Genomic DNA, 26,568 nt, shown 5'->3' with positions numbered 1-26,568 from the left:
TTATTCTAATGTCCTCTGACAAGAGGATATCACTAGAGTTTAAATTAATAGCATATCAGGAATGGCTAACCTCACAGAAGGGAACAAAAATGATCACTTGTAAGATGCCGAGCATGCCCACGTTTAGGAAAAGCCCCCTTGGCTCTGGTCCACACCTAACAGATACAGGCAGGTTGATAACTGACTTGGGGAACAACCACTGTTAGCAGAAGGTGGAGAATCTGAGAGAAGACTGAAGGAACAGTGACAGTGACACTTAGCCATGACTGACCTCCAGCAATAGAACCCAGTCCAAACCTGTAGGCTGACTCTGCGAGCTGCAGAAGAAAGGGCCGAGCAGCATCACCTGAGGCCTTCTGCTTCACGCGTGCCATAAGCAGGAAGCAAGCAAGCCGAGAAAAGAACAGAAATGCATACGGTCACTTAAAATATCACTCACCGGACTCTCAGTCTCATATAAGTCAAATACAAAAAGGAGAACTCGGTGCAAGTTCATCAATTCCTTATTAATAAAAGTGTTTGCTGCTAAGCATGGCTGAAATCATATTGAGACATAAAATCACCACGTGAAAATAACGGTGTAACCAATTTTCAAGTGTTCAATTCTCAGAATGATCATAAAAATGTCATTGTAAAAACTATCAAGGAGACATCATTCTTGATTCATCAAACTGGCTTTTTATTTGAATTTTTGTCTTTGTTTTAAATGGTAATACTTGGATTAGTAAGAATTATTAAAATGTTGTTCTCAAACTCACTGTTAAAGCAAATATGAGCTTTTGAAACTATAATGACATATACCTAAACGCTTAAGTTGAATTTACACTCTGATGCTGCGATTCTTACTTAAAGTTACTGGAGAATTAACAGGAAAAAACGAGTCGGCTCTTTCAAAAGCAGCACTCAGTGCAAAACTTGTGGAGCTGCACTAAATGACCAGTAAGAGAGGATTCAAATCCTGTACTGGTGAGCACTGAGGCACATCTTTACTCCCAGTGCTTAGGAGGCAGAGTCAGCTCTCTGAGATCTGGGCCAGCCTGATTTACATAGCAAAGCCAAGCAAACCAGAACTACAGAGGGAGACCCTGTCTCAAAATTAAATACTAAAATACTATCACTCTTAAAACGAAAGTAAATCATTTAAAATGGTATCCTTAAAGATCAGATGTTGGTAATGAAAAACGTTCACAAAACTCTTTTTTTTTCTTCAATTTTTTATTAGATATTTTCTTCATTTACATTTCAAATGCTATCCCGAAAGTCCCTCATTCCCCCACCCACCCTGCTCTTCTTTGATAAAGAAAATGTAAGGAGTGGGAAAGATGGTTCAGTGCTTAAGGGAACAGGCTGCTCTTCCTGGGACTCCAGGTTCAATTCCTGGCACCCACGGGGCTGCTCACAACCCTGTGTAACTCCGGCCTTTGGGATCTGACGCTTACGGGCATGCGTGTGTTACACCCATGGACATACAAAGAAGGCAATACATTTTAAAAAGGAAAGAAAACCAGCTAAAGGCGCATGGCAGGTGGGTAGGTGTTTGCTATATTCCTTTTGTCTTTATTAAGTGTTTGCAATATTTCATGGCATTTTCTTTACATGTGTGAGTGTTTTGCCTGCTGTATGTGTATATATATATATATATATATATATATATATATATATATATATATATACCATGTGTGTATCCAGTGCCCATGAGGGTGCAGTACCTCCAAAGCAGGAGTTAAAGATGGTTGTGAGCCACCATGTGGGTGCTGGGAACTAAACCCAGGTTCTCTATAAGAGCAACAAGTGTTTTTTTTTTTTACAGTTGAGCCCTTCATGGTATTAACAAAAAATTAAGAGAGTAGAATATGAAGGCTTTTGTTGATGGTGTTAAAATTGTTTGTGGATATATATGTATATATACAAATATATATATATATGTGTGTGTTTTATACATACATACATACATATATATGTGTATATGTAAATATGTATATATACACATATGAAACTAGTATGATATTTTGGCATCTCTATCACCCCGTGACACTCAAAATGTTTATGATGGTCATAACTGAATAGATGAATTATAGGTGATTGAATTTTTCCTTTTTTTTTTTGGCCATCTTCCTAAAATTCATATTTCAAGGCAACCAGATATTTTGTTGTTGCTTTTCTGACCTGTTATCATTGGTATTACTGAGGCCAAACTACTTTTAAATATTGTACTACCCTGTCTGTGTAAATAAAATATTAACTTTGTCACACAAAGTTGTCAAGTGAGAGTGACATTCAGTCAGCACCTAATAACACCTGTTGAATGAATAAATGCATTCAATAAAATTTGTTTTCAGAAGGCGCGATAATTAACATCAGTGAACAATGAAAACAATCACCAAGCTCAGCTACCAACGCACTGAATTTTAACTGCTGTCAGGGCAACACCATTCCAATACAATGAGATCATTTGAAATCTTCAGTCATTTAACTGAAAACAGCTTTACAGAGAAATATGCTTGTCTAAGAAGGGAAAACATTTCTTCCACAAATTCCATGCGTTGTCTCCAATTCCACCCCTGTAGTCTACCTTCATGGTGACAGATGCATTCAAAGAAAGCACACTATTTTATTTACATGCATGAGAACATGCCATACGAAAGATGCTCTGGCCTCAAAACAATGAATGAGAGTATTCTGAAGATGTTAAAGGAAGGAACCTGCCATTACTGCTAATTCTACCTGGAAAGGACAAATATGTTCTTAAAATGACACGCAGGTAAAAGCGTCCATCTGCATGGCACCCCTGTCGAGGGCAAACACTCCACAGGCTGTAGGGTGCTAGGACATGCAAACTGCCCATGCATAGAGCACCTGACTTGCTTGATCTTCCAGGGGCAGTGGGGGTCATGCATTAAAAAAAAAAATCACCCTAAATTTCAGGTAGGTTTGCCATGAATTGCTCTAAACCTCTGAACACCGGCCAATCGCTTCCTACTGTAAATCTCTTCAAATTCCTCCAACCCTTTCAAGGCCAGTACCAGCAAGCACCCATTATAAGCCCCCTCAAAGCTGCAGAGGGCACACAGGGAAATGAAGAGGTGCTGCCGCCAGGGGGGAGAGCAGGGGAGATCTGAAGCAGTCCCTCTACTTTCCTTAATCCCCAAATTTCTACACTAGCTGGTGGCATGCAGACGAAGAGATAATTATCTCAGACACAGTGTCTGAAATCAAAGGGAGGAGAGAGCAAGGCTGCTTCCTCCTCTGCCCAGGATTACACAGTTCTTTCTCCTACACCAGGGGGAATGGCTTCCTCTTTTAACCACAGCCAGCTGGTTTCCCAGAGGTGCCTAGTTAGGATTTACGGAGCACACACCCACTCCTTCCATTTCCATGCCGCACACAACTCGCTGCTGCCCTTGGGTGGGAAGGAGCTAAAGTGGTGGTGGTGGTGGGGGGGGGGTCCTGGCTCCAGGCCTGACAGTCCTAAAAATGCAGCCCGCGTCAACCCATTGTGGTCAAACTGGCGTCGCTGTTCAGACCCAGAGCTCCAAGCCAAAAACAGTTAAGTCTCACAAGATTTGAAGATGGCTTTGCCTTAAAGGAAGTCCTTTTCTTAAAAAAGAGAAAAAAAAAAAAAAAAAGACATTCTGTCTGTTCATGGATTTATTTTACAAGCACCATGCAGGCATAGCCCATGCAATGAAGGCGTGCTCTCTCAGGCCCAGCTACAGAGCGAGGAGGTCCTGTGTCTTAAGTTTCTAACTCCCACAACTTTGAGACATGGGCTTCTGTTAACCATAAAATAAAACCTAGCATTCCTAACATTGTTTCCACATAGCTTATGAATCCTTTCACAGAGAAAATAGGTCTAAAAGCCTCTGAACTATGACTCCAGACTAAACAAAATTATCTCATTTCGATACTCAGAGAAACGGAAGGCATGGCTGTTAGACAACGCTCTGACAGTACCCCACTGAGGTGCAACGTTATCGTTCATTTAGCAAAGCCAGATGCTGCTGGGGACAGTCACAAGAGCAAGTGCTTCATGCCCATATGCCTCAGGACCAGATGTAAGGAAGAAAAGAACTACTTGTTTTGGGAGTGTTGGGATTTCCATTGTTGGGGCCACAGCCCGGTCTTTCTAAGAAACACATGTTCGTATCTGTTCACCAGAAGGTTGCTCAACAACTCCCCTTTCAGCCTCCTCAAAATGCCTGAATTTGGGGACCAGAATTGGAAAAACAGTTAAGTCAGAAACCAATGCTGGAAATCCAGTGGAAGTGCTAGGGGCCTGGGTATCTCTGGAAAGCACCAGGAGAGAAGTCACTCCCACCACTCACCTGCCTCTGGGCCTCGGCCAAGTTGAAGGGTAACATTCCTTCCTCTAGGGGGGCGATCCGCTCAATGTCTGCTAAGGTCATGCGCCTGGACAGAAAGCAAACGATGATGAAGTCCCAGATTTCTTAAATTTACATGATGGAATTCTAGAACTTTCCTTTTATCGCTTCCCATATTTCAGCGTAGGCCTTCATTATTTGGTTTCTGTCTCTCTTGCTGAAATCTCCCTACACCTAGCTCCTAACCTTATTTTATTAAACTAACTTAAAAAAGGCAACTTACCCCCTCGGCTCATATAAATCTGCTAACTGAAACAAGATGTCAACTTCCATGGGTGTAACCTGACCAAACTTCTGGGCTGCCAAAGCGAACTCCTCTGTATGGAAAGAGAGAGAGAGAGAGAGAGAGAGAGAGAGAGAGAGAGAGAGAGAGAGAGAGAGAGAGAGAGAGAGAGAGAGATTCAGAAAGATCAACGCTAAATTCAGTGTTCAGCCAAAGCGCTAGAGGTGTACACACCACCACAGTTATCATGAAGTCATCCCAGCTCTTTCTCCCACTTGTTCAAAGGATGTAGAACTCCATCCCAACCACCACTGGGAGTAAAGCTGGGTGCCATGTGAACGCTCTAACAAATGACACGGGACGGGATTCAAACTACACTGACATTTCGGATCCCCAAGTTATTTTTCTAGGGTTGTTGTTTTTTTGATTTTTTTGGTTGTGTGTGTGTGTGTGTGTGTGTGAGAATCCTATTGAAATGCTGATAATATCTTCTTCAAGTTCATGGATCACATTATGCTATCATCAATACAGGTTTGTGGGACCCACATGTGTTTTTGAGGTCCACTGACCGTTTCGCTTAAGTTCTTGTAAAAAAAAAAAAGATTCAACAAATCTTGTATCTTCACTTCATTCAAAGGCTGTTTTCTGTTTCTCAAAAACTGAGTGTAGATTGCTTTGTTTGCTTTAGTTTGTCTGATCAAGGTCTGGAGGACACACATCACCAATTAATTTACCATGTATTGGAAATGGAGCACCAGGAATGGGACAGCAAATTCTACTATAAACTCCAGACTGCCTTCTTCACTCCCTGTCCCCTGCTCCCTAAGACACTTGAAGCAAACATTTTGATATGCTCACTCACCCTTAGTCACCTCCACGTCTTTCCTGTTGCCAGCCAGAGTACTGTAGATCTTCCTAATGAGTTCCATGTTGTTAAGGAGCGAATTAAATCCATTAAAATAGGAGAAGCTAACTTGATGGGACCTAGTGCCTCCAGCAGCCTTGCCAAGTTGAAAACAAGAGAGAGAGAAAAATAATAATAATAATAATAAAATAAAAGAGATACAAAGGGCAAGAGGTTACAAAAGTACATATATTTATCACTGTTTTGGAAGTAAAGGGGAATGAATATACAAAAAAAAAAAATCACAATATTTTTCTTTCACTTTAGAAAAAAAAAAAAAAGCTAGAAGTGAATTTTAAAAGTGACTGCAGATAATCATGACCAGGACTTATACAAGCCCTGGAAAACTAAATAAAATACATGTGTAGGAGTATAACAGGACCAGTAGTCATTTACAGAGTTCAAATTTCAGTTGGAAATGTTTTATAAGTTGGTTTATTTCATCTAATGAGCAAATCTTAAGGCCTTAAACATAGAAAGGATAGCACCCGCTTGCATGTGTTCACGCATGCAAAGCTGCATTATGTTGGTGCAGACAGACTCTGAGGAGCAGCTAATGCATCCTCAATATCAAAAGTTGTCTTAATACTTAAGCCAGCAAGAAATAATCACTTAAGTCCCGAGCCTTTACATTGGTGGACTTAGCCAAAAGAACACGTGTGCTCTGGTAATATTTGAAGATGCCATGTGCCTATCTAGATGGGGGTTGAAGCTGATCGAATTTCTAATAATCAGAATTTTTAAGGAAACATTTCTCTTCACAGGGGACAGGGAAAACAGATAGTATATCCTCTGTGGATAGAACTTCAGTTTGGGGTTTCAAATTCTGTCCGTCCCTAACAAGGCAAAATATTTTTATTAGCAAAGCGCTTTTTTAAAACAGCCACATAAATCTTCCCTTAGTAATCATTCAAAAGAGCTGACCTGAGAGATCACCTGGGAGTGGCGGTGGGGCCGGGGTGAGATTGACATGGAGCCAGAATGGGAAGGGCCATGTATTGGAAACGGAGCACCAGGAAACAAAGAAACTTGCAAGGCCCATGGTCAGCACTGTGGGGAACCCAGACGGCTGTGCATGCACTCACAGTCCAGCAAAGGGAGAGTTTCCAGAGATGTGGCTCCCAAATCCTAGGAATCAGCTAGAAGCCTTAACATTTAGATACTGAGATGTAGCTACCCATCGGTAGTGAAGCACAGACCTACAGGAAACCTGGATTCCATCTGTAATGATCTTCCCTGGTGATCTAGATTGTCCGTGGCCAAGGCCTGGAACCACTACCGAGCATGCTTCACGACACCTCTGAGTTCCAAGAGGTAGTAAGGACATCAGCTGGATATCCTTTGGGATGGGATAGCTATGACACAGGACGGCAGGGATCTGCCTATGACAAGTACTACTGCAACCCCAACAGACACCAAGTGACAATGAGAAATGTCAGCTTTAGACCTTCGGATCTATCTGTGACTCCAACCAGACATCCAAGTGTGCATGTCTGCAGAGGTGCTTGCCTGCGTGTTTCTTTTTCCTTAAATTAGAAACACAAAATCAGCAAGTTGACATATCTTAAAAGATAAGGCAAAATGAAGATGAAGTCATAAATTATTTTTGTTGTTCCTCTTTCTTTCTAATTAGTTATTAACAGATGGGCCCTCTGTATTTATGAATTCTACCTACGCAAATGGAACCAAACAGAATTTTGCAAAGATTTTGGGGCGGGGATTACATCTGCACTGAGTATGCACAGATGTCTTCCCTTGGCATTATTCCCTGACCAGCACAGCAAAACAAAGACTTAAAAATACTGCACTAGATATTACAAATAATCTAGCCATGATTTAAAGTAAGAGAAAATACGTGTACATTATATCCAAAGAGATGTCACTGTGAAGAAATGATCTGAGGGCCTGCAGACTTTAGCATTTGATAGGACTCCGGTACAGGCCTCCAGGGACAGTAAGAAACCACTGAACACATCCCCGAAACACACGATGCAGACAATCAATGAACCTACCCACTAAAATGAACCAAGATATATTTTGGTTTGCAAGGGTGATAATATACATGATCACGTTAGGGTGTTAAACAGGACAATTCCAAGGACTGCTCTTTATTATTCCCGTTTACTTGGCACAAATTAGGGAGAATAAACTACTTCATTAGGACAATGCACAACTTACAGCTACTAGACATTCCTCAACAAAAGGCGTCAGGACATGGGGACGGATGGTGACCATGATGTCCCGGAAGTCAATGGCTGAGACTTTGCCCGTCTTGGCATTGTCTCGTTGCACAAAGGCTTGCTTCGCGTGCTCCAACTGTATTTCCTACGGTTAGAAAAGGTAAGACAGTTAATTTATGTCTCTTTCTTACTGCAAATGACTGCTCATTTTTAAATCAAACAAAAGAAATAAGCCTACATCGTGATTTCACAGGCCCCACCTGCCTGTTTAAATGCTTCCCTCTAAAATACATTTTCCTTTGAAAGAAAAGAACATTTTTCAGAGCAGTGAATAGAAAGCTAATAAAGTACACTGCATTTTAAAGCTTACACTCAGCAGAAACAGAGCCAGGCATGGTGGCACATGTCTGTGATCTCAGCACTTGGGAAGCAGAGGTGGGGAGATCAAGTTGAGAGATTGTCGCAGACACATTGTGACTCTGGTGTCAACCTGGGCTGTATAAGAAAGCTCTGTGTCTAAGTTACTGTTCTAATGCTATGAAGAGGCACCAAGGCAACTCTTATAAAAGAGTTTACAGCTTGTTTCCAGCTTTAGAGGGTTAATCTAAAACAGACAGTCATGGCAGCAAGCAGCAGCTGAGAGACTGTACATTCTTATCTGCAGGCTGAGAGAGGCACGGAGCCAGGGATGGGATTTTGAAACCTCAAAGCCTACCTCCAGCAACACACCGCCTCTGACAAGGTGATACCTCCTAATCCTTTTCAAACAGTTCCGGTAACTGGGCACCAGGCATGAGCCTATGGGGGCCATTCTCATTCAAACCCACCGCACAGTGTTTCAAAAGAAGGAAGAAAAGGGAGGAAAGCAGGAGCACAAGGAAGAGGAGGAGGAAAAAAGTTCAAAGGAATCAAATCAGGCACCTTTCTTCTAGAATCTGAGATATGAAGAAAATAAAAATAAATGAATAAATACATACATAAAGGAAGGAAGGAAGGAAGGAAGGAAGGAAGGAAGGAAGGAAGGAAGGAAGGAAGGAAGGAAGGAAGGAAGGAAGGAAGGAAGTTAGTTCAGTAGCTTCAAAGCCCTGGCTAGATCCAGCAAGCCAATGTGACCACAAGCTAACAGGTAAGCACAGGACTTAACAACAGTGAAGGAATGTTCTCTGCTGGAAGGTGCTAATCCTCACCACTGGCGCTACCCATATGTGGGGCAGGTTAAGTCATTGTCACAAAAGGCTGCCCTGTGCCTGTTGATCCTCCCAGTAGCTGCTGGTGACTTCTCCACCCAAGGCTATGAGGGTCAAAAACAATGCCACATAGAGCCCTGTGTTCTAGACTAAGAAGCTGGAGAGTTTGTGCATCAGAGGAGGAAAAACTGTAGCAGCACACTGGATATATAATTCATATGGCCAAACTCCAACAAGAGTCATAGCTCTCTACTGCTATGCCCAAGAGACAAGTGTAGGCATTAAAACAAACATTGCTTCCCACTGGGGCTCCCTTCATACTACTGCTGCGGAAAGTCGTGTTACCACTTTCCGCAGCACCTTGTCTACCTTCCACACGGACCTCAGAAAGCTAATCTGCATGAAACTTACAAGTATCACCAAAGGGCTATCAAGGATTTCAAATTATTTAAGATGAAATGGGGTTTCACTGGTTAAGGAAGCCATCTCTTAGCTTTGATAACAAGGTGACACTCATCGCTCTATGGGTTACTGCAGTTTGAAGCGACCAGAGTCTCATGCTTCTGTGAAGCTGACTACCTGCTTTCCTTGTCCTGAATGAGAGAGAGGACAAAATGTGATTGACAAAACATTAATAATGACTGGACCTGGGTAATGAATACAGTCATGAGTTATGCTTTCCTGTCTCATTTTCTGTACTTTAAAAATGCAAACACTGGAATTTGAAAGATTAATGACTAAGTGAGAAAATGGTCACTATCTTATTGACTGTTTGCCCTTAGTTACCTACAGCATTGGCCACTTTCAGTGCAGGGCACCCAGATGAACCTTCGTGGGCCCAGATCCTTCTAGAGCCCTGTACTTGATCTTTACTTAAGATGTGCCCCCATCCTGCCCCGGTCCGCAGGTCTCTCTGCTTTTCAGGAAAAGCGCTGCCACAAAACTTCAAAAATTTCTTAGGAGCTAATGATTACTGTCTGCCTCTAAATCTCGCACTCCTACCTGCTGGACCAGCATTTCTAAGGATATATCCTGGATGTATCTTACAAAGGCCATAAAATGACGCATCACTAAGCCCACTATGAATGTCCCCACCTAGGACTCAACTCTTGTCTCTTTGCTGGCTTCAAAGCTTAATTATGGGCAGGTTGGTTTCCCAGTGACACCACCTGAAAAGCTGTCATTTTCAATTCTGTAAGCTTCCTTCCTCCCAAGTGTGAAGCAGTTGCCAAATTATGTTCCCTGAGCCTTTAAGAGTCCACTCGAATGCATCGTTCCTTCTCTGACAGCAGTGGTTCAGTGCTTCCTCAGACCTGGCCTAGGTTCCCTGATTGTCCTCACTGTCAGTCTCTGACCACAGCAGTCCGCCTCACATGCATCCTGCCACCTTTCAAAGTCCCAGATCTAGCCTCCTCTTTCCTCAGTGAACAGATGCAGTGGTCTGAATCACCGAGACCGATCTCCGATGGAAGGTGCTCAGGATCCTGGGGGAAGCACTCAGGGCTACATCTCTGCCATACAGACGCTTTATACAACTGGAAAACTCATCCTGGCCTCTGCACTAAACATCAGCACACTGTCATGTGGTTCCAGAGATGAGCATGTTTGGAGATTCCCCCTTCCATCAGAAATAGAGGTGACACTGTTGGCTTTCCCACCTCTGCCATGGATGAAGTGACACATTCTGCCTATGTCTTTCCCAAGCTGTGCTGTCATCATTCTAGGTACAACGGACACTCTGTGCCACAGACATTATCAATGACAGGCAGTCCGGAAAGCCAACTGAATGAGCAAACCAGGATCTAGTCAACAAAAATGGAGTTGTCTATCCAAGAACCTCCAATTCAAGAGGAAAAAAGACTAACTGCTCAAGACACATAGTGATAAAATGACCTCAGTAGGTATTCTATTGAAAGCAAAGACCATAATAAGTGTTCAATTGAAAGGAGATGAAGGGGCACCATTCTCAGACACACTGTCAGTGCTATAGAAAGCCAAGGTTACCCTGAGCAACAGCAGAGGTGCCCTGTGGGTACTTTCTATTTTCCTAGTTAGAACTCAGTCTTTAGGATCCAGAAGCAGCTTCATATGGCACAGCCAACCTTTCTCCTCACACAGCAGAAACCCAGAACATGAAGACCAGATTGTCTGGAATGGCAAAGGGAAAAACAGATACCACAGGTTGTAGAAGGCCCATGACGGCCACACCAAAAAAGACGGGGTGTGTTTGTGGTGGGAACATATCTGTAAAGGGAATATTGCTTCCTTTGCTGACTGCATTGTCTCAATAGGAGAGCTGGCAGCAGGGATCCTACAAACAGGCAACAAAACAAAACAAAAATTAAAACAAAAAATAAACAAAACAACAAAAACAGCTCCTTTAATCCTGAGGATGAGAAAATTGAGAGCTCATATTTTAACAACTCCTAAAACCTGGAGACATTAAAATTCCATGCTTGAACTTGAAGATGGTTTTGGCTGGTTCTTCTATGTAAACTACATCACTAAAATCAGGGCCTGCTCCCACCCCAGCACGTGAGGGCAGGTCCTGACATGGAACCTAGGCTTGACCAACCTTGACTCCTCCGAATCCTCTTCCCTTGGGTAGTGCCATCGGATGCAGCACACAGGTCATAAGCATTAACCTTACACCATCCAGGGAGGGAGCTGAGGTCCCCCTGCCAGGGGCAGCAAAGCTGGAACTCAAGTCCGGGTGTTCCTTACACACACACACACACACACACACACACACACACACACACACACACACACAAAGTGCCTGCTTGCTACCTGACCATGGTGCATGGGAAGCCCTGGAAAACCTACATTAGGGAACTTGACCAAAACTACACCTGACACTTGGCCATCTAAAAACTATAAGAATTTTATTTTATGTTACTCTATGTATTTATTTAAGCCTGGGCTGGGCTCAAACTTTCTGCATAGCCAAGAATGACCTTAAGCTTCCTTTCCAGTCCCTCCTCCTGCTGAGTACTGGGATTATGAGCATGTGTCATCATACCCAGCTCATTACCATGCTGAAGACTGGACGAGGGCCTCATGCCTGTTAGCTAAGCCTCTACCAAGTGAGCTGCATCCCCAGGTAGGCTTCTGTATTACTCTTCATGCTCTAGATTTTGTCTGTGCCTGGTTTTGTGAGAATATGATAACATTCCTAAGTTTCCTTTGAGGCAAAACCCAATGTGTCCAGAACTCTTGGATCTCCTCACTGATCATCACAGGGCGTGCAAGGTCAACCCATCGGGAGGTGATTCTTCCCCCAGGCTCCTTTCAGCCCTAAGAGCCTGAACGGGGTAGGAGGTGGGAGTCAGGGATGGAGGTGTGGAGTGGGCAAGGGTGGGGAAGCCTGTAGAGCGAAATGCACAGACAACTCTGCAAAGGTTAAACTCAGTGCTGTGCTAGCTTTGAAATGAAGACTGGGCTTAGTACCCACGATACAGTGACCTAAATCCCCCGACAGTATCTATAGCTACCAAAGAGTATCTAACACAGCTATCTGTAAGGGCCACCAAGAGGTTCCTATATGTGTGGCAGGAGGGACAAAAGTGGGAAGGAGAACACAGATGATAACACTCATTTCCTAAGGGCAGGGAACAATGGGAGAACTGTCATTATAATAAAGTATTTACAGGTTAACAGACTGGCAGGTTAAAGAGCCAGGGAAGGAGCCAAGTCACCGTTCTGTATTTCTTTTAAAAAGAAAATCAATGGGAAGAAGATACTGGGGTAGGTTGCAGCATAATACACTAGTCTCTCACTTATAAAACTATTGAGCGATGAAACATCTCCCACAAGCAAGTGTCACTGGTAACACTGTAACTCTGGGCAAAGGGACACCTGTCACAGATTTCACTTTCCGTTGATGGAGGGGAGTGGCAGCCCCAATGACAGAAGACTGTAATGCACCATGACACTATATGGCAGAGCTCAGGTGAGCTAGCTGGTGTCTTAGGCCCTAAGGCTTTTCCTACAAAATGCACACACCAGGGCCTGCTGTCTGGGTCGTGTGTGACAGACACTTGGTAAGTGGTAGCTTTGATTTCTGTCAGGTGAAGGGCTAAAACACCTGTAAAGTCCTTTCTAATCCAGAACCGCTGAGTCATGAGAACCAGTCATAGGCACAGAATGATGGACACATGGACAGGGCAGAGAATCACAGTAGCAGCTCAACCCTAAACATTTACTGCTGGACTAAGGTTGAGGTAGGGTTTTCTTGAAGCCTGTAATAAAACTTATCTTCATTTTACAGAAAGACACATGAAGCAGAGCACAGGGGTGGGAGGGTGGTTAAGTTGACTCAAAGTCACACAGCAGCTGAGCTGAGACGCACACTGAGGATGGTGTGACTCCAAACTGCGAGTCCTCATGGCTGGGCTACTCCGCTCTGGGGAGGATCACAGTGGGATCATAAACTGGCTTAGACCCTAACAAGAAAAAAGAATTTCAGAAGACCTTGAGGTGAGCTGAACAGATTAAAAATACTTTCATCTGTGAGAGAGATGCAATGGGTGGCCATAATGAGAAACAGATTGGACACTTTATGTTAAAAACAAAAGTTAAGCTTTCTATAAAAGGAACACTAAAAGTACCTGGGAAAGTCATATGGGCTGTAAGTCAGGAGAAATGGAAGGTAAACCTTGTGCTGAGGGCGTGCTTTACCGGGGGCTTTGCCCTCTCAAACTCTCAATACCTGAGACTGTAGACTCCATGACTTTCATTCTACATATGGAAACAGGAAGTATAGTGCTTGACGCTAAGTCTGGCCCTGGGGTCTGGTGTGTGTGTGTGTGTGTGCGCGCGCCTATCTGTCTGTCTGTCTTTTGCTATGTAGTGTCAAGCTACTCTAAAACTTAGAATCCTCCTGTTTCTGCCTGTGTGCTAGGGTGCCAGATGTATGCTAACACCACTTGTCTGGGAGCCAGTCTTTTTTTTTTTTTTTCTTTTTCTTTTCTTTTTTCTTTTTTTGGTTTTTTCAAGACAGGGTTTCTCTGTATAGCCCCGGCTGTCCTGGAACTCACTTTGTATGTAGACCAGGCTGGCCTGGAACTCAGAAATCCGCCTGTCTCTGCCTCCCAAGTACTGGGATTAAAGGCGTGTGCCACCACCGCCGCGCCCCCCCCCCCCCCCGCTGGGAGCCCCAGTCTTGATAAGCAATTGGCTGTTTGTTTTGAAAGGATGTCTATTTAAAAATGAAAGAAAGAAAGAAAGAAAGAAAGAAAGAAAGAAAGAAAGAAAGAAAGAAAGAAAGGAAGGAAGAAAGGAAGGAAGAAAAAGAAAGAAAGAAAGAAAGAAAGAAAGAAAGAAAGAAAGAAAGAAAGAAAGAAAGAAAACTAGAAGCAAAAACTGTAATTGTAGAAAGAGAGGTTGATTATCTCACAATACTCAGGTAGAGGAGGCAACTAATATCAAACCGAGTACAGAAAATGGAACAAGAGGCCTTAGAGGAGGGGGAAACAACAAGGAATCAAAGAAACCGAACAACGTGAGAAGGTGGCAAGCCAGGAGAGAAGGCACGCCAGCCTGGGAGAGAAGCACTCCTCATGTGCCAGCCTGGGGGAGGAGCACTCCTCATGTGCCAGCCTGGGGGAGGAGCACTCCTCATGTGCCAGGTCTGGGATGTTTGCTAATGTCAGACAGTTTGTGACAGGAACAGAGGGACAGAACCCAGACGACCCACGATACAGACCAGGACCTCTGTCACCTAAGGCCAGAAGGTTCCAGCCAGGCCATCTGCAGCCATCTCTAATGCCCTTCCACTCAAGCCACAGTGAATGTCTCCTCTGCTCTGCTGCATGAGGAGTAATGGAACAGGCTTTTACTGTAGCACATTCCAAAGACTTCACGCACCCATTCCGAGTGCTGTAGGGAAAAAGTCAAACTCTTCAGAATTGCTACCTGTACGGAAATAAACATATACAGGGGTTACCCTGCTTTGGGTCTAAATTCATACTTCTAATAGTTCCAGGCCTGTCATTTCCTTAATAATCTTCAATTTTCAAGTGGGCATATTTTGAATGTAAAAAATTCTTTTCACCTCTATTCAGACATGCCAGTACATTTGTGCTTTAAGCCTGAGAACAATTTATCCGGCAGAACATCATCAACAACAAACAGCAGATTCACTTGCACTATAAAGCAAAGACCATGGAAAGATAGAATGAAATGAACTAAAACCCAGTTCATTTTTTACTTTTATGTTTTCAAAACTTGAAAAATACATTCAATTTTAATAAAAACAGAGTCAAAATTTTTTTTAAAAAAAAACCTGTGGTGGTAGAAAATTCCAGTCAAAATGAAAGTGACTATGACAATGAAGACTAAAATGAATAAGGAATGTTCACCCAGCTCTCTAAACTATCTAACATAAGTACCCCTAAATTTTCATAATTTTAGCTAGCTTGAAAATAACCTGAATTAAGATAAGGATGAACATATGTAAGTGCATGTGTGCATGAGTGGTGTGTGTGCACATGTGTGTGAACATGCGTGCACAAAGGTCAGAGGAAGATATCAGGTACCTGCCCTACTATTCACTGGCTGATTCCTCAGAGACAAGGTCCCTCAGTACCTAGGCTGGTCGCTAGCAAACCTTCACGATCCTCCTGTCTCTGGTTACTGCCACACTGAAATTACCGCCATATGCACAGCTACCCATGGCTTCTTCACGTGTGCTGGGATCTGAAGTCAGATTGTCATCTTTACACAGCAAACACTCTGACCCACTGAGCCATCCATCTCTCCAGCTCCCATATCTACACACATTTTAAAATGAGGGGGGAAACAGAACAGAGCAATGAGTATATAGAGAGTAAAGGCATTTCCATTGTTCTTTTGTGGGAAATAGTAAAACAGAAACTGCCACGTTCCCAAGTTCCATCCAGCTACTGTCTGCCAGCCAACTCTCCGGTGGGGCCAGAGTTATCTTTGCTGACATGGCAGCACAACATAACAACTGCCCACCCCATGGTCAGCCACCATAACACCCAGCAAAACTCTAGAAGCTTATAATTAACAAGTCAGATTTATATATCAATAATTTCTCAATTCACAAGATGCCCACACAATAATTTCAGGGCCAATTGATAATGGTACAAGCTGCCCGGCTAGATTGGACAAGTAATCCCTATTATTCTATCCTTTATGATATCATATCTACCTGTGGCTATTTAAAGCCATGCTGGTTCTGGATCTTCTTTCTGTCTGTCCTCCATCTCTCTCTCTCTCTCTCTCTCTCTCTCTCTCTCTCTCTCTCTCTCTCTCTCTCTCTCTCTCTCTCTCTCTCTCTCATACTTCTAGCTCCACCTCCCTTTTCCCTGTCCAATCACAGGCCTCCTGCTGCACTAATATTTTAATGTAGTTGGACCCGAAAAATCCTGCCACATTTTTCACATCTCATAATCATGAATTTGGCCACACAGTTCCATTTGAAGACTCGAGGTGAAATTCTGCCCCTAGTTCCTTGGGTTGAACCATCAAGAAGAGGCCTTAGAAACCATGCCACCTCCTTCTTCTCATATAAGGCAATACCATGACAAGACCAGTGCGTCTCTATGTCCCCTTGCTTGTATGATTTCCTGCTCAATTTCTCAGTGAGTAGCAGCTGGTGAGATGCTGGATGAAGTGTTTGCTCTCAGCAGGGTGTTACTGTAAAAGCCAGCTCAAGCTGCTCAACAGGAGGGCAGGCTGACCAAGCCTGGACACAACATCAGTGAATCTTGATTTCCTTTGTCCCAAACATAAATGTGTCGGAAAAATGGAATCTAACTATCCAAGTGAGCTGGATTCCACATGGATGCCAAAGTAGCTATCTTCTGTAGAGCAGGGCAGACAAGGCCAGCTTTCTGTCCTCCTTATTTATCTTTGGAACACTAAGGTTACTGCAATTATAAACCAGACCCAACATGCATTACATAGTCTGCCAGCAGCAACTTACAATCAATAGGAGTAGGTTCACACGTTGCAAACCAAAATCCCGATATGGTCTCTGGTTATCAAAAATTTGTAGTCTTGATACTTTCATTAACCCCAACTTCAAACAGTAAATATTTGACATCTGCTTGCGGTTTCAGGACACTATCAACTGTATGTACATGGCAACCATCCCCACATCTGTCCATGAGTCTCTCACAGCTTGTCATCTCTGTGCCTATCAGCTCTTTGACCAAGGCCTTGACAAACCTTGCCTGTTCAACAAAAATGTATTCGTGAATGATCTGTCTCCTATGAGGAGTGATAACAGCACAATACAAGAAGAAAACAGAGAGTTCTTCCCTTTTTGTGTCCTCCATTCTCACTCCTTCTTCTTCCTCCTCCTCCCCCTCCTTTCCTTCTTTTTTTGGTGGTGGTGCTTTGTTTTGAGACAGGGTTTCTCTGTGTAGCCCTGGCTGGAACTCACTCTGCACACCAGGATGGCCTCAAACTCAGAGATCTGCCTCCTGAACGCTGGGATTAATGCATACATCACCAACCAGCTTCCAAGTTTTTCTTATCAATCTCAGATAATATCAAGATCTATCTGTAAAGCATACATAAAATCAAAGCTATGCTTTAGGAGAGGAGGACAGAGGTAGACAGAAAGTCTTACAGAAACATGCCTATGTGCCTTTAATTCTAGCACTGGACAGACAGATGCAGGTGATTCTCTTGAGTTCAAGGCCAGCCTAGTGGATATGGCAAACTCTACGCCTATCAGAACTACTCTGTCACAGAAAGAAGCCTGAAAAACACATACTTAAAAAATGTTCGCTTTATAACATTTACACATGCATGCCATTATTCATGAAGTGGAGATGAAAGAATTACACACACACACACACACACACATATATATAAAGGGAGGAAGTTATGTGTCCCCTAGTGTCTTCCGAAGTCCTTTCCCAGAATTGAGAAACAAGAATCCAAAAAGTGGGTTTTCTGTCCCTGTTGTTCAGCCCTGTATCTGTAAAATCCATACACAAAGTGCAGACAAGAACATATAAGCTCATCATATAAGCTCTGACAGACAGCAGTGACCTCAGTGAGTCACTTAGTGAAAACAGGCATATTTGTTTCAATAGAGCACAGATTTTATTAAATAAAGGGGAAAAAACTGAAGCCCGCAGAGAGTGGTAAAGGTGAGCAACCTGCACACAAGCATGGCTACCATCCCTGCTGGGTTTGAACCAGATGATGTCTTTCCTGGAAACATCAGTATTTCACTCTGTCCCTGAGGCTCCCTCTGCCTCATCAGAGACGGGCCAGAGTGTGCGTGGTGATAAGAGTCAAGCATCTCTGTGCTTGTACAACTGACTACAGCCAGGAAGCAGTGCCTTAGAGTGGGAAAATGGGTGTACTTGACAAAGTGGAAGTCTCAAACACAGGAGACCAAGCTCACTGCCCTAGCGGGGTTCCACTGCTGTGATAAAATACCAGGACCAAGAGGCAAGTTGTTAAAAGAAAAGGTTTCATCACTGAAGGAAGTCATGACAGGAACTGGAACAGGGCAGGAACCTGGAGGCAGGAGCTGATGCAGAGGCCATGGAGGTATGCTGCTTAATGGCTTTCTCCTCATGGCTTGTTCAGCCTGCTTTTTTATAGAACCCAGGACTACCAGTTCAGGGGTACCCTACCCAAAGTCGACTGCCCCCCCCCCCCATCAATCACTAACTAAGAAAATGCCTTATGGCCTGATGTACTGGAGGCATCTTCTCAATTGAGGTTCCCTCCTCTCCATTGACTATAGCTTGTATCAAGCTGGCATGAAACCAGGAAGCACACACTGTTAAGTATTTCAGAAGCTAACTGAATCCAGTACCAATCCCATGGAAGAAAACAAAGTGCCTGACGTAGGGGCTTGAAGCTCAAGCTGCCTGGAGCCATTGAAACATCTAAAATGAAGAGAGGTGACTCAAAATCGTCCTCAAACTCAGCACTGATGGCAAAAGCCCAGCTCCTTCATCTGCTCATTCCTCTGAGGCTGGAGCTGGGCTAAAGCAAAGCCCTTGTCGGCATCGCTGGGTGCTTTAGTCACTTTAAATTAGTAAAAGTTTAAGGCATTTCTTCTTGCTACAAAGACAAATCATCCTAGGCACGCACACACGACACTGTGGGACGTTCCCATGAACCACCATGGGTTAGAGTCAAGTTTAAGCAAATGCCTACAAGCTGCAGCTGGAAAGAGAACAAGCAATTCCTGAATCATCTCATCGTGGACTCAGGCTCCCGACCTCTTGAGGCTCCCTACCAAAAGGCTGCTGTGGGGAGTTACAGTTGACTGCATGCAGCCTGGTGGACACTAACTTTAAAGGTGGTAATGAGATTATCCTTACTACTGCTAACAGCCCACGAAAACTAAAAGTTAATTAGGTCCACAAAGTTAAGTTGAGGCATCTTTCTCAATAGCATTATTGCAATTATTCCTCATCAAATAAACGCTGCCTCCTACCATGTGTCCAAGTCCTGTGTAAACAGTGGTAAGAATCCACCTCACATTCCATTCCCCACCTGAATTACTGAGCTAGGTTTCTGTGTATATAGAACTGGAAATGGAGATTCACAGACATTAACATGTTTAGCAAAGAAAGAATAAAGCCAGAGGTGAGGTATCTTGTCTTTACATTTCACTTTTCTTGGTATGAATATGTGTGTTTGTTGGGGGGGTCGGGGTGGTGTTGTCACTCCTATCCCAGCCTGGCCTTGAACCTGCAGCAAACATTTTTCCTGTCTTAGCCTCTGGGATACTGAGATTACGGGTTTGACCCACCAGGCCTATTCAAAGTATCTTTGAAGCTTTGTCCAGAAAGTAACAGCAAACTTGAAGGGCTGACGAATTCTGTGTATATTAGTAGCATTATTAAAAAATTAAAAGAGAGCCAGGGAGATGGCTCAATCCAATGGCTCTGAGTTCATTCAATATCTAGAAAAGCTTGAAAAAAATTAATAAGGTACAGCAGAGTGGGGCCCACTTGACCCCAGATCTGAGCACAACCAACACCATGTTAAAGGCACCAATCTAACCTTAAATCCCAGCACGTACGCCCCAGCACCTGCCAAAACAGGAACAAGGACTAATCCATCACCTGGTTCACAGTTCCAGGATCCAGGAAAGTCCCTAAATATACTAATCTTATCTTTTGGCTTCTAGTAGTTCTGCTCCTTGCAAACTGAAGTGTGGCAATAGAATATGGATTTATTTTTGCATAAAAGACAAAGAATTTTGAGGATGTGAGCTGCATGATTGGGTTAAGATTTCTTGTGTAGCCACTGGCCAGAAATAAAGAACTCCTATACTGCCTTAGGAGTGTTCATGGTGTTGTCTGGTGAGAAGCTGGGGAGGTGGAGTTTGGTAAATTCCTGGGCTTGTTAGACACAGACACAGACACAGACACAGACACAGACACAGACACAGACACACACACACACACACACAGACACACACACACATTGAAAAGCCTAGAAGAAAAGCACCTTTAAACATTAACTGTCTATATACATGAGGCAGTGCCTAAGCATGGATGCCGAGAAGTGACATTAAAGGGATAACACTGGAGGGGATTTGGCTGTTACCATCCCCACCTCTCCATCCCAGTTCTGTCTCCATCCCCTGCATCTGGCAAAACCTGGGAAAATTAAACAAACAAACAAATAAACAAAGGCGTTGAGATACTAACAACACTTCTGGTAACAAAGAACTGAGAGCAATTCTCTAGGCAGCTTTCCTCCAGGCTCAGAGATGAATGAGCCCATGAGAATAACATCCAACATTGTTTTTTACCTAATAGATTTTGTAAAAGAAGTAAGGTTGCTAAAGATAGTAAATGAGTTAACAAAACCCAAAAGAAATGAATGCTTTATAGAGACTTGTCTACCAATAGATATTGATCCCCAGTGACTAAACATAATGGTATAAATTAAAACATTTTTAAAGGACACTCGAAGAGGAAAACCCAGACATAATCATAATTTTATTTTTTTAATTCATTCTTAGTTATTCTAGAAGAGATGAGATTCATTATATCATTATCATAGAATAAGAACGGTATAATCATATTTAAAAATATCGTTGGGCTGATCTCATCATTGGTCCAATGATCCAATCACAGTAGAGGGAAAGAAGAGGTGTGGGAGGGACAGAGCTAGCTTAGCAGAGGTGCTGGAAAGCCAAGGCCCTCATAGCAGGCCAAGGAAGCACACAAAGTGTGGCACACACACAGTGACAATCTCTAAAGACCAACCCAGGAAACAGCTTCCAAAGCAGCCAGGATGGCTTAAATATGCAGGAATTGGAAACTCAGTGGCTTAATCTATAAAAGATCTCAGAGGAAACAATTTCACAGTTAGAGACAGACAGCTGCATTTTCTCAAGAAAAACACAATATTTGTACATCATGGGACAACCAGGCACAGATCCCGGTTGCAATTCTGATTTTGCCTTCTCAGAAAGCTGCAAGAAGAACGAATGTCTTAGCCACTGAGCCATCTCTCTAGGCCCATGGTTTTGCCTTCACTGACCCCGCAGCCATGAGAAGATCATTTTCTCACAGGAAGAGCTCCTACACAACCTTTTAAGAAACTATGTAACTCTACAATTTCAACAAGCTGAAAAGAAATCGTTCTAAATTTCTAACTTACCAACCTGTGCTGAATCAGGCTTCAGGGCAAACGTGAACCTATACTTCATTCCTTACCTCTTTTCACTTTTTAAGAATAAGACACCAGAAGCAGGAAAGATGGCTCGATAGTTAAGAACACTGGGTGCTGTGGCAGAGGACCCAGGTTCAATTCCAGCACCCACAAAGCAGATAGCTCACAATCATCTGTAACTCCAGTCCCAGGGGATCTAACAGCTTCTTAAACACTGCATACCATTGAACAGACATGTAAGCAAAACACCCATACACATAAACTAAAATAATTTTTAAAAAATTAGAAGAACACACACAAAAAAGATTTTTTTTTTATAAAAGAGACTTTTTTTTTTTTTTTTTTGGTTTTTCAAGGCAGGGTTTCTCTGTATAGCCCTGGCTGTCCTGGAACTCACTTTGTAGACCAGGCTGGCCTCGAACTCAGAAATCCACCTGCCTCTGCCTCCCAAGTGCTGGGATTAAAGGTGTGTGCCTAATAGAAACTGTGAGAAAATTAATTTGGAGGTGATAACATCAGGTAATTAAGAAAGAAAAAAGAAAAAAGAAAACAGAAAGAAAAAAAGACTTGCACCTACCAACAAAAACTGAGTGAACTCCGCATACGTAAGGTGCCTTTTTCTTTCTTTTCCAAAATGTAGTTGCACAAATTCTGAATCCCAGTTAAATGGAATATGTTGATGAATTGTAGTCTGTCCAAAAACTTGTTTGACATCCTCTGGAAAAGAATAAGTTTGTGATTAAAAGAAAGTAGGTTTCTTTGTTAAATGAATTTAAACAGGCACTCCTACTTGTTATTAAAAATCTATGAATGCATATATCACAAAAGTTTGGCAGAAACACAAGTCAGAATATTCATAGGAACAGTTGAAATATTAAAGATGATAGCCGGGAGTGGTGGCGCACGCCTTTAATCCCAGCACTCGGGAGGCAGAGGCAGGTGGATTTCTGAGTTCGAGGCCAGCCTGGTCTACAAAGTGAGCTCCAGGACAGCCAGGGCTACACAGAGAAACCCTGTCTCGAAAAACCAAATAAATAAATAAATAAATAAAATAAAGATGATAACTTAGAAGTCAGGTAACAAGCTAAATTTTATCCCATTTGTTAGTTTGGGATGAAAGAGTGACTGTTTTCTATATAAGGACAAGATTTCATCTTTAGTGGCTATTGTGGTTTGAATGGTTAATGTCCCTCACAGGCTACCGTACTTGAACACCTGGTCCCTGACTGGTGATGCTGTGTGGGGAACTTATGAAATTTTTAGAAAGTGGAGCCTTGCTGAGAGAAGTGAGTCACCAGGGTCCGGCTGTGACGATGCATATCTTGTCCTCACTTCCTCTCTGTCTCTCTGCTTCCTGTGTGGATATATTCCTGTGTGATTGATGTGGCTGGTAGGCTTCTTGCTCCTGCCATCTGTTGTTGCCCCTTCCCCTCAGATGCAGAGCCATCTGGAATCATAAACCAGAAACTTTCTTCTGGAAGATGCTTTTTGTCATGGTGTTTTCTCACAGCAACGAAAAAGTGTCTAACAGAGTAGCAGAAAACCAACCCATACATAGCAAACCTTTACTCCTATCTGTAACACAAATACAAGTCATTCGCAAACATTGTGAAAGATCTGGAACGTAGTGAAGAGCTGAGGAAATCAATGTTCAACACCCTGAGGCGCCGCCATCTCAGCAGAGTCCGTTATAAATCTCTCAAGCTGCGCTTGTGGGAAAAGACAAGAAAACAGGGCAGCAAACAGTCCTAGTTTTTAATTTTAATACCACCACCCCCACCCCACAACCCCAAGACAGGGTTTTTCTGTCTAACTCTGACCATTCTGGAACTCACTCTGTAGACCAGGCTGGACTTGAACTCAGAAATCTGCCTGCCTCTGCCTCTGCCTCCTGAGTGCTGGGATTAAAGGCGTGCGCCACCACTGCCCAGCTTACCTTTAATTTTGGGGGGTGATTGGGGTGGGGTGCTTGACAGAAGTTTGGAATTTGTCCAAATAATTCCATGTCAAGTTGTGTGACTCTGTGTCCCATCTCATCTCTGTTCACCCTTAGACAATGGGGCTAAAGTGTGGTTCACTTGTAGAATATGTGCCTAGCATGGGGTATGGAGAGGGGCTGAATGGTGCATCTGTGTACACACACCCACACACACACACACACACACAGTATAGGAAGAGTGACACAAAATGACATGGAAATTACTTTTCTAGATAAAGCATTATTTGATTTACTAGTCTCTATCCATAATGAACATGTGCCTTCAGAGGTTGATGGGAAAATAAATGAATGAGCACGTTAGTGAATTTAATCCTTGTTTTCCTGCCTGCTTTAATATATTTGTCAAAGGGCATCATTTTTATAACTACACTAAGCCTGGCTCCTTCTCTTCCACTTTCTTTTAATCTATGAAGGAGGCAGAAGAAAAAGCTGAACCATCCCTGGTGCCTGATTCTTCAGCTTCTCCCAAAGTCCCTCCTTCTACCTTCTCGTAATTATGCCCACAAAGTTTTGATCCCAGGTTTTTAAAGGTTCCGGAAAATTTTACTTGTCATGAAGATAGCAAGACCACTGTCAGCAAGTACTTGTGTGTGTTTGCACTGAGAGGGTAAGAAAAAAAAAATCAAAATTATGCTGGACATCAATTTTATCAATGGTGGCAAACAAACAAACAAACAAACAAAAAAACCCCACAAAAAACCAAAAAAAAAAAAAAAAAAAAAAAAAAAAAAACCTCAGCATGGTAAAAGACATGTTATGGAACATTAAAAAGACAATAAAATTAAAATTTCAAAATACCATCCTCAAGTTTTCTGAGAGAGACAGAGAGAGACAGACACACAGAAAGAGGCTAGCTATAAAAGAAAAAATATAAACCAGGAATTAACATTTTAAAGAAAAAATGGTGGAGGAAAGGAAGATGCGAGGCTCAGGGACATCTAGTCAAGGGTCACTAAGGTGAACTTGACCATAAACTCCGTCTGCATTGAGAAGCCTCTGAGTTGTAATTAAAATGTCTAGGGCTCCAACGCCACAGCATAGACGACAGCCACCGTGCCTTGGGGGCCTGCCAAGTAACAGGATTGTTCTGATGGGTCAAGCCCCTTAGCCTGAAGGCAGACTTTGCCTGGCAGTAACACTTCTTAGCAACTCCTGTTTACACCTGCAGCTCCTGTGTTCACACCGCAGCATGGAGCAGGCCCAAGAGATTCAACAAACCCACCACACCCAAGGAGCAGCCACACTCAAAGGAACAGCCACATTCAGGGAATGCCACACACAGACAATGAAGACAGCATCAAAACCACAGGGGAACTGTCCAATCCCTTGAGCCCAAGGTGAGTTCCTCGTAACAAAGCAAGCAAAGGCCCTCAGAGTGGCTGAGGATTTCTTTCAGCCACACAGTACATGGAAATCATTTGAATGCACTAATGGCAGGACAGCTTCCATAACATCTTTTCTTGGCCCTTACTTCATGTTTCATGGAAAGTAAGAGAAAATATGAAACAGACGGAATATACAGCCAAGGCATCCAGGAATTTGGTTGTCACGTGGCGTGTGGAAGAAGGATGTCTGGAGATACTGAAGAAACACGTGCTAGAGGTTTCGACACTTTTTGAACGACTAACACCCCTATATAAGACTCGTATTTACACACACATATTTACATATATGTATGACCTTTAAAGACTTAAATTAGTGAATGCATTTAAAATAAGTTTCATTCTAGCCAATAATTATTTCCCCTATAGTTAACTTAACCGTCATCTACTACTTCCTTGAAGTCAGACCGAAACCTAATACTGTGAACCTTTAACCCTAGAGGTTCAGTTTCCCCACAATTCTAGAGAGCTTGACTTTCGAAGCACTGAAAAGTACTTTAAAGCTGCCTTTTAAAAGCTATGATATTAGGAAGATTTTGCTCAATCCTAAAACGTGCCAACCCTAGTTGTTGCAAAAAAAAGTATTTATGTGGTCTATATATGTATATTTGCCCAGATTTACTATAAATCAGTTCCAAACAGATTATTAATGACTTGATGGCATAGGCCTCATTGTCAACATGTGATTTCTCTCCATGGCTGGCATGGTTATAGGCAGAGGACAACTTCTCTCTAAGTAGTTTACTTAGCTGAACTCAACCAGCAAAAGCTTACAACAGTCAACAGGTCAGGGGGTAGCTTTGGAAGCATGAAAAGTAATTTCTGCAATCAGTGACCAACAGTTCACTTGTACACCTGCTCATCCCAAGTCCCTCTTCTCAGTGACCTTCAGGACAAATAATCTCTATGGTTACCAGCCCCCCCCCCCCTAAGTTTTCCTGACACAAGGGTAAAGGACTGTACTGAGCTATGGAAGAGATTCCCTGGTTGTTAAATTTTAACTCTCCATTGAAACAGCCAATGACTCCGTAAGGAGAGCTGTGGTAGTTTCCAGGTCACCCAGTGCAACAGTCACGTGTAACAGTAGTCATGCGTGGACCCTGAAGGACAAAGTGACTGCATTGGCAAACATTTCTCCCACAGTCCCTGTGAGTGTTAACTCCCTGGAGTTGCACAGTGTAAAGACCAGGTAGCTTCAGAATGTGGCCAATCACCGGCTTCCTAGATGGTTTAACACAGCAGCTCTCGTAGGACAGATGCTGTGAAGAGCTGGCTGCAACCCCAGACCAGCGCACAGTAGAAATGCTGGACTCACTGCTGTGGGAGAAGTGTGGACCATAGGAGGTAAGGAGCTATAGCCAAGTCTAACCTCACAACAGTGTATCAGGGTCAGGCAGACAAAGGGCTTGGGATCACTTGTTTTCTAAAAGCTTTGCCTTCGGGTTTACGAACTGAAGAAATCGCTAGCATTGGGGTGGGGTGTTCTCCACAACACGGAAGCAAAATTTGAGGAAGGAAAGCACAGAAATAAGAAAGAAAGGATTTTTTTTTTCAACTTTGATGTGGGCCCTGAAGACTGCCCTAAGTTTGTCCGGGAAGGAGGGGGCTGGGGGCGCGGTTAACAACGACTTTCACAGGAGTTCTGAAGCAGAAAGCAAAGTTCACTTCT

At 43.0% G+C, this 26,568-nt stretch overlaps 1 protein-coding gene across 3 annotated transcripts in view; it reads right to left on the bottom strand.

Annotated features, from left to right (window-relative positions):
- Window positions 1–26,568, bottom strand: part of Slc25a13 (solute carrier family 25 member 13) — a 178,567-nt gene that overhangs the window by 68,610 nt on the left and 83,389 nt on the right. For 2 of the 3 annotated variants that reach the window (XM_085840826.1, XM_085840824.1), the window contains 6 exons: window positions 22,096–22,235; window positions 7,688–7,834; window positions 5,468–5,606; window positions 4,606–4,699; window positions 4,326–4,410; window positions 272–359 (listed from right to left, as the gene is read on the bottom strand). In XM_085840826.1, the coding sequence (XP_085696952.1) occupies window positions 272–359; window positions 4,326–4,410; window positions 4,606–4,699; window positions 5,468–5,606; window positions 7,688–7,834; window positions 22,096–22,235 (693 nt within the window). The remainder of the gene's footprint in view (window positions 1–271; window positions 360–4,325; window positions 4,411–4,605; window positions 4,700–5,467; window positions 5,607–7,687; window positions 7,835–22,095; window positions 22,236–26,568) is intronic. The other variant, XM_085840825.1, reaches the window with a different exon arrangement.

Source organism: Mus caroli, unplaced genomic scaffold (genome assembly GCF_978045245.1).
Source record: "Mus caroli unplaced genomic scaffold, Mus_caroli_1 scaffold_7, whole genome shotgun sequence".
Taxonomy (NCBI): Eukaryota; Metazoa; Chordata; class Mammalia; order Rodentia; family Muridae; genus Mus; species Mus caroli.
Note: the sequence above shows the minus strand (reverse complement) of the source record. Positions and strands in the feature narration are given on the sequence as shown.